Source organism: Mustelus asterias, chromosome 10 (genome assembly GCF_964213995.1).
Source record: "Mustelus asterias chromosome 10, sMusAst1.hap1.1, whole genome shotgun sequence".
NCBI classification, from domain to species: domain Eukaryota; kingdom Metazoa; phylum Chordata; class Chondrichthyes; order Carcharhiniformes; family Triakidae; genus Mustelus; species Mustelus asterias.
Genome location: NC_135810.1, coordinates 92,305,509 through 92,318,118, shown reverse-complemented (window position 1 = coordinate 92,318,118; position 12,610 = coordinate 92,305,509). Strand labels below are relative to the sequence as shown.

At 43.6% G+C, this 12,610-nt stretch overlaps 1 protein-coding gene across 5 annotated transcripts in view; it reads right to left on the bottom strand.

Moving 5' to 3' along the window:
• LOC144499767 (microtubule-associated tumor suppressor candidate 2-like) overlaps window positions 1-12,610 on the bottom strand; it is a 489,039-nt gene that overhangs the window by 90,850 nt on the left and 385,579 nt on the right. For all 5 annotated transcript variants that reach the window (XM_078222202.1, XM_078222205.1, XM_078222206.1 and 2 more), the window contains one exon: window positions 4,096-4,313. In XM_078222202.1, the coding sequence (XP_078078328.1) occupies window positions 4,096-4,313 (218 nt within the window). The remainder of the gene's footprint in view (window positions 1-4,095; window positions 4,314-12,610) is intronic.

Below are 12,610 nucleotides of genomic sequence, written 5' to 3'. Positions count from 1 at the left end.
GAGGGCGGGGGGGCGGTCTGATGGCAGGGAGAGGAAGTGAAATCTGGGGGATGGTGGTTTGGTGATGTGGTTGGGGAGAGGGGAATGGAAATCTCGATGGAGAGACACTTTGGAAGGAATAATAGTAAAATGGACTATTATTTAAACGGTGAAAAATTGCAACATGCTACTGTGCAGAGGGACCTGGGGGTCCTTGTGCATGAATCGCAAAAACACAGTTTGCAGGTGCAGCAGGTAATCAAGAAGGCAAATGGAATGTTGGCCTTTATCACGAGAGGGATGGAGTATAAAAGCAGGGAGGTCATGCTGCAACTGTACAGGGTGCTGGTGAGGCCGCACCTCTTCCAGAGGGTAGTGAATCTTTGGAATTCTCTGCCCAATGAAGCAGTAGAGGCTACCTCGTTAAATGTGTTTAAGTCACAGATAGATAAATTTTTAACCATTAAGGGAATTAAGGGGTATGGGGAGCGGGCGGGTAAGTGGAACTGAACCCACTATCAGATCAGCCATGATCTTATTGAATGGCGGAGCAGGCTTGAGGGGCTAGATGGCCTACTCCTGCTCCTATTTCTTATGTTCTTATGAAGTAGTATCCATAGGGAGCAGATCTTGGAGCGGGTACCTGATATGTAACTTAAGGGCCTCAATCTGGGTGAGGGTGGGCAAGCCACTTAGGCTCCCCTGCCGCACCCCCACCCCCAAATATAACTATGGATCAGTCAGGGATATGTGGGAGGGTAGGAGGCCACCCTACAAACCAACCAGAGTGAGATTGTAGAATTGTGCCCCAGGTTATTACATGGTAATAAAGATACCAATCGAACAAAGCCAGCACTCCCCTGCAAGCTGTGCTGGTTCAAACATAGGGACTGTGTAGCAGGATTGAACAGCAGATTTTCTGACAAGTGTGCTGGGATGCTAATTCATGACTATTTGAGCTTTGATATCCTGACAGATATGCATTCCTTTTAATGTATCATGGCAAATTGCTAATTCAATCAAACAAGTCATAGGAACCATGAAGTGATCTATCCCGATCAGAATGGCAAAGAGTCTAATTAAAAAGAATTCCAAAGCAAATGCAAAATCAAGACAAGGTCACCCATAGTCATCAATCCTCATCAGACTGAACACAAATGAATTCAGAGATATGGTGACACTAATCAAAAATCATCGAGTGAAATTGTGCATTGTGAATATTTCTGAAAATTGCAGCTGATAACATACTGACTTGCAGCTGCAAAGATAAACTCAGGCAGTGAAGAGAAATTATGGCATCAAGAATCATCTGCCAAGATATGGTAAGGAAGTGCTGCAGAACTAGACCAGATAGCAAGAGCACACCAATGCTGTTCTCAGGTGGTATTTCATGGGGGCAATGTGAGTCTCGCCTACCAGCTGGAGAGGCAATGAGGGCCCACACGTCACTCCTTTTCGGGAAGGCCCATTACATCTTTTGCCAATCAGACACTTAACTGGGCAGTGATGGGCCTACTCCCACAGGGATGGAAGTCCTACCCACCAAGAGCTGTTAGCTAAATGTAGGCGAGCAGTTCTTCATTGTTTGGCATCACCACTGGGAAGGTAGTGGCTGCTGCCGATAATACACCCACGTGGGGGACACAGGCAAAAGATGAGTGATGGCGAGAGGGGGAATCATAGAGTTGGAATTGCAGGGAAAAGTGTGGAGGGCGAGGAGGGGGCAGGGGTCAGCAGCAAAGGCAGACAGGTGACTCTGAGCAGGCCCTTCCCTTCCCTCAATTAGGTACAAAGTGCCTTTGATGATTGGCCCCCTCCAGGAGCCCGGAAGCAACCCCGACAAGTCTGATTTTCGGACTCCCTGCGTGCTGAGTCTCCCATCTGCTGCTGGGTGACTATGAGGGGTGGCGGGACAAAGCATTAATTGCCAAATTAAGGGCCTTGATTGGCAGCAGGACTGGAAGACTGCCCACAGCCCCTCCCATCATAGACTTAATCGAGTCAGTGGCAGGAAGGTAGCAGCATTCCCACCGGCCACTCTCCCACCTGATTAAATGCCCCCATCACCAAACTTGCCACAGGCGAGGGCATTAAATCCTGCCCGTTGTTTCTTCGAATGCAGTGTTTCAATTTTTAATTGTGGCTTCTCATTCAGTAAACTGACAGCACAAACCTTTATAAGACGTTCAACAGAGCACATATTTTAAAACCACGTTCAAATAATAACACGCTCAGAAGTGGAATTATTTGGCTATCTCCAATTAGTGGATATCCTCTGTAGCTGCTGTCACTCTTGTTTATTTTTAAACTTGATATTCACAGTCCAAACTTAATTCATTCAGTCCAAACTTAATTAGACTGGGACTGTGGAAGAAACTGAATTGGCAAAGTACTGTTTGGTTAAAAATGACATTTTTTTTCAAATGGTGTCTAGCTCCGCCAACTCTGTGAACTTTGAGGACAGCCTTATCTACCAGGAATGCAGATCACAAATTTAGCTATTGGCCCTGTACAATTTTCCAGTCATTTGTTCAGTAACTGGGTGGAAGAGCAGCCAGTGAACAAATCGCTCTGGTGTAGCACAAAGTCCAAAAATATCAATACCTCAATTAAAGAAGGCCCTTTGGCCTCGAAATTAGTCGGTGCCTTGCTCATTTTCCCAGCATAAACCAGGCACATTAGCAGCTAATACGGCAGGTGGGGCATGTTCCAAAATTCTACAGCTGATGTGTATATACACCAACATACAGCCATATTGGCAAACACTTCTGTCCAAGCATCCAATGCATTCAACTGAAACAGGCCTTAGACTTTGTACGTTAATACAGGGGACATAATGCCTGTTTGAGACCCCTGTTCTGAAATTCTGAAAGCAAATGAACACTGGCGCATGCGGAGGTCAGTACATTCAGCTGCTTGACAACCCAACCAGCCTCCTTTAAAGAGACTGTTGAAGGCTGCTATCTGGATGGTAAGTTTCTATTTACCTACATTATGGCAGAGCCATCTGTCACTTACCCTTCTCTCCTCCTCTCACCCATCCCCAGACACTTATTACCACCTGGGCCGGTGTCTGAGCTGACTGATCTTCCTTGCTCCCTCAGGCCTTTGGGCTGCCCCTGGGGCCCTGGTTGGAACCCTCAGGGTGTCAGTATTAAACAAATGAGGTGGGCATGTACTAGATGGGCATTAGCCACATGCACCCCGTGCTGCACCAGGATCATGCTCCAATTTGGGTGCAATCCAATTTTTTTCCTCTTTTGTTTTGAATTTAGCAAACCAACTCCAAAACAAAACAACATTATTCAAATCACAGAAAACTGGAAGTAGATTTACAATGGGTACATAGGGCCTGATTTTAACTCCGGGCAAGTGGATGAGTTTTAATGAGTTATAAAATCTCACCCATGAGCACTGATTCGCAGCCATGTTGAAACGTGCAATGATATAAGCAATTTTTGCACTAGCAATTTTATTGCAAATCAATTATAAATTTACAACAAATGTAGCATTAATGGCACTAACCCATGCAACTTCGTAGAATGTAGAATATTGAATTCTTTGGAGGATAATAACATTATGTCTAATTAATGGTTTATTGAAAGTTTTTAAAGTTTATTTATTAGTCACAAGTAGGCTTACATTCACACTGCAATGAAGTTACTGTGAAAATCCCTTAGTCACCACACTCCGGCACCTGTTCGGGTACACCGAGGAAGAATTTAGCATGGCCAATTCATCTAACCTGCACATCTTTGGACTGTGGGAGGAAACCAGAGCACCCGGAGGAAACCCATGCAGACACGGGGAGAATGTGCAAACTCCATACAGACAGTGACCCAAGCTGGGAATCGAACCCGGGTCCCTGGCACTGTGAGGCAGCAATGCTAACCACTGTGCTACCTTGCCTATTGATTACAATCAATAGAGGTTCTGCCAGTATGTCTCAGAGTCCAAACTGGCACAAGATTTTGGCATAATACTATTATTAAATCAGTGACTTTATCTGTATGAAAGATAAAAACAGTCGTAAACCAGGGTTCTGTAAATGAAAGAAATTAATGATGTTTAACAATTTCCGACAGAAGCCAAATATGCAGCAAAGGTTGTACTCACTTTATGGTGAAAATGTTGTGTTGTCACAGCAAGCACCTCGATGCCAAGGCTTGCTCTCTTTAATTGGTCGTGGAGAGATTGGAGTTGTTTGGCCTGCTTCTTACACTTGTCCTTGAGTCTCTGGACAGTTTGCCGCTCAGTCTCTCGAGACTGCAGGTCAGGCTTTGCTGAAAATCCATTTCTCGTTCCACCTGCAGCACTCCTTAGCTTGCTCAGTCCTTGGGGAGAGGTAAAGCAAATATTAGAGATTCTACAGAAAGGTTTTCATCAAGTTTAAAAACCAAGCCCGTAACTAATGCTTTTAAGCATAATCACCTTTCTTTATTCTGCATCATCCAGCACTGTATCGACAAGGCTTTGTTAATAATCACATCCAATTAGGTAAGATTAAACGTCAGTGGTCATTAAAACTTGAAGTCATTTTAACAGAGGATGCAATTGATTTTATTGGTCATGGTCTGTTAAGACTATACAGTGCTCAAGTCACCAGCTGAGCAAGATACGGAAAATAAAGTGGCTGAGGTGAAATTGTGATTTAACTGCAGTATCCACAAGATTAGTTATTCAGGGAAGATTGAGCTCATAAATAGACATACTGATCATCCAAAGCAAATTGTACAAAATGAAAAGTCAATAGCTTCAAATCCTTCAGTATCTCAGATATCTGACAGTGTAAACTGAATCCTCTATGAATTCTTCTTACTCAGAATCTATTTGCAAATGATAAAAGTTGACTTCCTCACCTTAAAGTCTCGTGCTTCTCATTCTTTGAATGGGGGTTTTCATACCATCTGGTGAAAATCAAAACGCCCCACAGGTGACATTCTACTTACAGCCAACGACTCTGTGCCCATAGACTGTGGGCTGCAGTTCTGAAATCTGCATTGCATTCTGGGTGGGACACAAGGCAGATACCACGCTCTCAGGCACTTGCAAAAATTTACAAATCAGGACGGGGCGGCACAGTGGCACAGTGGTTAGCACCGCTACCTCACAGCACCAGGGACCCGGGTTCAATTCCAGCCTTGGGTCACTGTCTGTGTGGAGTTTGCACGTTCTCCCCGTGTCTGAAACCAGAAGAGAAAGCTTTGACAAAGGGTCGTCTGGACTCGAAATGTCAGCTCTTTTCTCTCCTTACAGACGCTGCCAGACCAGCTGAGATTATCCAGCATTTTCTCTTCAGCATCCGCAGTAATTTGCTTTTCTCCCCGTGTCTGCGTGGGTTTCCTCCGGGTGCTCCGGTTTCCTCCCACAGTCCAAAGATGTGCGGGTTAGGTTGATTGGGCCATGCTAAATTGACCCTCGTGTCAGGAGAATTAGCGGGGTAAAGATGTGGGATTACGGGAATAGAGCCTGGTGGGATTGTGGTCGGTGCAGACTCAATGGGCCGAATGGCCTCCTTCTACATTGTAGGGATTCTATGATTAGGATCATATGCCAATTCTAGGACTCCAAATGAGAAATGGCTGTGCCTGCTTTTCCCTGTTGCCCAGCTAGCTAAGTGATAGTATAGTTTATTTTCTTTGTATAATGTTTACAGAAATGTTCCACTTTGAACCATTGCAGGTCAATATGTCCAACAATTGTCCTGCTTTGATAGGTTCAGTTTCTCATTCAGTTCAGAAAGGATCCCTTGTTCTACTTTCATTCAAGGAACATTATTTTTTTCTTTACTTCCACATTATTTAACAGTGCTAAGTCAAAACTTTGATCTGTATGCTAAATTAGTTGGGCATGAATACAGTACTGCAGTCTTATGTAATTCCGTATGATTGAGGAAGACTTGCTTCCACTCCAGTGCGATGGTTTTTGAGATCGCTGATAAGTCTAATGTATGATCTGTGGACTCTGCCACATGGTGGGACGATGGTGCTTCAGGAGTTGGGTATATGGGTTGTTTAGAAGTTTGTGTGCTCCCCCCAACGCCTTAACTTCACTACTCTATGCTGCTGATGACGTTTCTCAGTGTGCTCGGTCTCTTCCCAAATGCATCTTCTCCATTTTGGTTGGTCACAAACCAGGAACTCCCCTGAATCAGCTGGGATGTTTGATCTCTTCAGGGATGCTATGAGGACATCCCTCAAGTGTTTCCTCAGTCCTCTGGAAGTGTGAAATTGCATGGGCAGGATTCCGTCTGGGATCCCGCCCACCCCAACCCGGATGCATTTTACAATGGGGTGGGCAGGGCCTTAGATGGGAAACCTGCCCTTGCCCCTATTGAGGCACTTAAGTGCCTTTTCCCACCCAGCTTCAATTTTCAGGCCGGCAGGCACTGGATATGTGAGGGTGGGACATAAAAATAGTCCTGGCCTCGTGGGGCATCCTCCCCTCACAGACTGGACAACTCCGACTGCTGACAGTCCCGGGTGGGACTTTCTGATGTGTTCTAGGTGCTTTGATTTTAATTCATGACATAGATTCCCGCATGGACATTCATTCCTGTGCTCCATTGACAGATGTGGAGATGCCGGTGTTGGACTGGGGTAAACACAGTAAGAGTTTTAACAACACCAGGTTAAAGTCCAATAGGTTTATTTGGTAGCAAATGCCATTCCATGACATTTGCTACCAAATAAACCTGTTGGACTTTAACCTAGTGTTGTTAAAACTCTTACTCCATTGACAGAGACAGGGGGCTCAGCATTGCTACTAAGTGATGTTTTTCTTCTGAAAATTAATGGTTAATGCACCATAAATAATCACCCCCGTGGTGTACTTCTGTGTGTGTTGATATATTGTTTAGGTTGATCCAGAGTAAGGGAAAGAAAAGGGGCAATTTTTTCACACAGAGGATGGTGAGTGTCTGGAACAAGCTGCCAGAGGTAGTAGTAACAGGTGGATACAATTTTGTCTTTCAAAAAGCATTTAGACAGTTACATTGCCTAAAGATGGGTATGGTGGGATATGGGTCAAACACGGGCAATTGGGACTAGCTTAGGGGTTTAAAAAAAAAGGGTGACATGGAGAAGTTGGGCCGAAGGGCCTGTTTCCATGCTGTAAACCTCTATCACCTCCCCTTTCAAGGTTAGTTTAGTTATAAAACAGGTTTCTCTGATTTGTACTTACATTGATTTAAATGTGTTCATTCTCTTATTATGGCCAACGGTTCATGCAAGAAAAATGGTTTTATAAGTTGCTTTTCTTGCTTGTAGCTCTTAACTATATGGCATGGTTATAAAAGCCCAAAATCTATTGGGCAGGAAACTTTTCCAACAATAATTTTCATTCATCAATGACACATCTAATTTTGAACTGATACTGGGGGCAAAGTTTATCACTGAAAGTGAGTAAACTATAGAGAGAACTATTCTGTGCAGATATCTCCAATTGAAATAGCATTCGGGGCTTGCCAAAAGCTGTCAGGTCAACCCATTGTGAACAGTTTACTCGCCGAGGAGATTAAGAAGGATGTGTGAGAACAGGAAAGTTATTCAATCAACCCAATATAGATTAAGTGTATCCAGATGGCCTAGGATCAGAGCTGACAAACGTAATGCATGACTGCTGCATCATGCATCACTCCATCAATGTGAACTATCTGTTGTGTCTCGTTGTAAATTAGACCAATATCGGGGTGCATTTGGCCTCGCCGTTCAGGCACAGCTAATGCAGAATAGCGATCAACAAAGCCAAAAGAAAGTTGAACTACAAAGCCAAAACAGTAGAATGTAAATGAGAGGAAGTTGTCAAGTGCTCTCTTTGGAGCACATCTTGAGTACTGCATCCAAAAGTGCTCACTGAAAAGCAAAGGAAACACTCTAGAGCTTGAGGCAGTGTGAAGAGGAGCCATGTGGCTTGTCCTGGATTTGAACTCAGTTAAAACCCATCCAGAATTAAGATCAGGCCCCTCGTTTGTCAGAGGGCTGAATTATAAGGAGCAGCTGGAACGTTTTGGGACTTTCAGCCTGCAAAGTTGGCATCTGTGAGATGCAAGGTAGTAAATGCTATGGAGAAGTTAATCTGCAACACTACTTTAAATTAGATAGTGGGAATAGGAGAAGATCTGTTCAAATTGGGAAAACCTAACTATAGAATTGATATCAGGGCAAAGTACATAGGTACAACAGATTTAGCTCTTTACTACGCACAGAGGGGATCAATACTTCAAATGGATTTCTGGGAAGAGTGATGATGGCGTGAGCTCTGAATTGTTTAAGAAACAGAAGGTTGTTCTGGATGGATGAAATAAGATGGACCAAATGGCCTTCCCCATTCCTACGTATCTTGTCTTTGGCAAAATGATCACACTGTGATTCCTGTGACTTGTGATTTTTGCCTTCTAACGTGAAGAAATTAATGAAAATATTCGCTTAAAGGTGAGATTTCTCTGTTAATGCCTCAATTGTCTTTTCAGCTGGCCTAGGCATCTTTATATGATTCTTTCAACTTGTGTTGTATTCAATACCACCAGGTACTTATCTAACACCTTATAACAATGAATAATCATAAGTGAAAAAGATAGATTTGCACGGTTACTACTGTTACATAGACTACAGTTCTACATTTGTATCGTGTTTTGTACTGAACTACAACGGTCATTTGTTTCTCACCCTTTGGTAAATGACTAAAACTTGTATTTCCTGGGTAATGAGCCATAACTACTTTAGATATTAGGATTAAAAACAAAGATATGCAATCTTGTCACAATTACTGTACCTTATAGGATGCACACTTTAAAAGCTGTTGTAACGCTTAAAGCTGACTCTGCATAATTAGACATAGAGATTATTGATCCTAACCCTGAAATGAATTAAACAGACAGGCCACAACTAATTGCTTCCTGTTACCTTGTCCCATCTTCCGCTATAAAAATAAAACACGCAGAGAAATTCTGTGATTTGAACTTATCTGCCACTGCCTGTGATTCTGTGGCAACTGTCCAGTCTTCAATACAATAATCATTTCCCTGCTGTACATTTGACTGCATCCCTCCCTTTCATTTAACAGAAACTTGACCTAGCATTTTGCTATGATCTCTATGAATAGTCTCATTCTTTGACTATCAGTGTTGTTACTGCTAAGAGAATCGGTTACCAAAAAGACTGTACCTCCCATAAGGCCTCTGATTTAAAATGTTATACAAAGTTGCAACTCAGGACCAGGTTGAGAACTCACCTTTCTTCTTTTCGCATTTTCTCCATACTCTAGATTATATTTGGTAAGACCTAAATTTGATTTATATGATAATTTGAGCATAACACCACTTATAAATGAGGGCTCATTGGCCCACTACATTTAGATCTGCCTGTAGTTTGTTTTTCTCGTTTTATGTTCCGATACCTGCATTTTTATCACCCAAAACCTTATGAACCGTTTTCTTGATACCTTCCTCCAAATTATCACTGAAGATGCTAAACAACAACAGCTTGCAGGAGCCTGGCAACGATCAATTCCCCTTGCAGCAACATGACCAATCTTCCAACTGCACAAGATTCATCCTTGTAAAGTTGTCTGTTATTTAGTAATTTGAGAAACAACATAGAAACCCTACAGTACAGAAAGAGGCCATTCGACCCATCGAGTCTGCACCGACCACAATCCCACCCAGGCCCTACCCCCATATCCTTACATATTTACCCACTAATCCCTCTAACCTACGCATTCCAGGACACTAAGGGCAATTTTTAGCACGGCCAATCAACCTAACCCGCACATTTTTGGACTGTGGGAGGAAACCGGAGCACCCGGAGGAAACCCACGCAAACACGAGGAGAATGTGCAAACTCCACACAGACAGTGACCCAAGCCGGGAATCGAACCCAGGTCCCTGGAGCTGTGAAGCAGCAGTGCTAACCACTGTGCTATCGTGCCGCCCTGGGTAAAGTCTCGCATTACCCATTATTTACAGCTGCCTCACAGTTATCTCCATCTTGCAAGATGTTCACTACTTATCCCCAGCCAGCAGCTTTAATCTTCAGTCACTTTTGGCCACTCAAAGACCTAAACTCGAAGCTTCCATTCTCCATAGTGGTGTACTCTTGCATTATGTGGTTTTGCTTTCAAAGAACACTAATCCCATCTGTAATCCAGCAGTTTATGATAGAATTATCACTGGTTTCGCCTGTTGGATAGAACTGTTGCCTCCACATCAACGGCCTAGCAGGTTTTCGGAATCAATCTCTCTTTTTCCTTACTGTCTGTGTTACTTTCACCATTGTCCATATTGTTTCTTCATATTTGGGTTTGATTCCACAAACAGCTGCCTCACATCAGTACCTCAGCCAAGTGTCAATTCTTCATGCCCAGACCCAGACAGAAAATACTGGCTGACAATCTCACTTTGGTGATAATCATAGTTAAAGTTAAGTTTGTCTCCACTTGATATCCATACACATTTCAACAGAGTCATTGGATATCTACCAGAAATGCAACTCCTAGCTGACTTTCCCTCAAAATCCCAGGGCAATTGCATTAAGTTAATGCAACCAGTGCTGTAACCAAGATTAGTTAGTAGGACAGATCACACTTAGAGTACTGCGTGCAGTTCTGGTTGCCATATTATAGAAAGGACAGAGGTACTGGAGAGAGTACAAAGGAGATTTTAAAGAATGATACCAGAAAATATGGGTATACATAATCAGAAAGAATTGATAGGCTGGGTCTCTTCCTTTGGAAAAAAGCCGAGGGGTGACCTAATAGAAGTTGTTAAAATTATGAAAGATTTTGATACGAGTGAATACCAAGCGAATGTTTACACTTGTGGAGCAGAACATACCTAGAGACCATCAATACAGGAGTCACAGGAGTGCCAATTAATTTTTAACAAAAGAATGAAACACTTATTAAACAACTATAGATAAGGTAGATAGTCAACACCTTTTCCCAAAGGTAGGGGAGTCTAAAACTAGAGGGCATAGGTTTAAGGTGAGAGGGGAGAGATACAAAAGGATGCAGAGGGGCAATTATTTCGCTCAGAGGGTGGTGAGTGTCTGGAACGAGCTGCCAGGGGCAGTAGTAGAGGCGGGTACAACTTTGTCTTTTAAAAAGCATTTAGACAGTTAGATGGGTATCGAGGGATATGGGCCAAATGTGAGCAATTGGGATTAGCTTAGTGGTAAAACTGGGCAGCATGGACAAGTTGGGCCGAAGGGCCTATTTCCATGCTGTAAACCTCTATGATCTTATGACTCCATACCATTGCAGGTATATTCAGATTTATAAGGATAACACAAGTTACAGAATATATTTTATATCTAATATTCTCAGTAAGTACACAATCCATGTAAACCAATAGGTGAAATGTGGTCAGACACCCCACACTCTGAAACTAAGTGGCAGATACTTCCCAAAACAACATCTGTGGATTTTTCAACAATCCCCCTAGATTCTTGTTACATTGTGAGCCAACTGGTCTCACTGGAATTCTGGCTTCCACATCAGTCTCCAAACTATACTCTCAGAAAACACACTTGGAATCTTCTCCCTAACAACACTTTCTATTGGAAGCCTTTACTAAGGATCCACATCCAGGATTTCAACCTCTCCTTTCAGTATTCCTCTGCCTTGGAACACCATGTGCACTCAAGCTTCCACACAATCTCTCAGATACACAGCCATGCCAACACTCCACTGCTTCACAGGCTGTATTAAGGTGTCACAACCTTAGGATTACTTCAGATGTCTGGTTTATTGTTAGCTGACTTCTCCAGGTTTTCACCTTGCAGCTCTGTCTTTAACTAGGAGCCTCTCTCTGCCCCTTCCTTAAATTTCAGTGAACAGTAGCACCAAGATTCCAAGGCGGGGAGTAGGGAAGGGGGGAAATGGCAAAGGGTACAGAGAATTGAACGGGTATCCCAAAATGACTTTCACACTGGCAGAATTTCCCTGTTTGATTGCCCCTGCTGTATCACCCCCATGTAGGGAATTCTCCTACCCACCGGAAAGATGTCACGCTGGTGGGGTTTACAACTGGTTTTGTAAAACAGGGAAATTGGCGAACAGAACCTGTTGGAAGCACACAGATAAGCACATCCACCAAGGGAGAAGGGGGTAATGCCCGGACAGCATTCTTGCAGTGCCAAGGGGAGCGGGGAGGCAAGTCTTCCATTAAGATGGTTCAGGTGAGGAGGTGGTTCATTGGGGGGTTCGTTGTGGGAGGGGTGGGGGACCTGTGTCTATGGGGTTGTGGGGTTCCCTGGGGGGCAGGTTCCATGTCCAGGACGGAGCTTCCATTTGTATTTCTTAAAATTGGGATGTCCTCAATTAGAGCCCACCCCACCAGCATCACTTCATGGCACCCGCCCCTTCCATTTGTTTTTCCAACAAGTTTAAAAATATGGCAGGAAAAGCCGGCAAGGCAGCCGATGGGCTGCACTCCACATTTCCCAACCAAGGCAACACTCTCAAAAAAAATTGGAAAATCCTGTTCTGGTTTTTTGTCTCTTTGACTTCAGTCTTATAAGAACATAAGAAATAGGAGCAGGAGTAGGCCATCTAGCCCCTCGAGCCTGCCCCGCCATTCAATAAGATCATGGCTGATCTGATGTGCAGTCCTGGAGTCTTCTTGGGGCTCTTC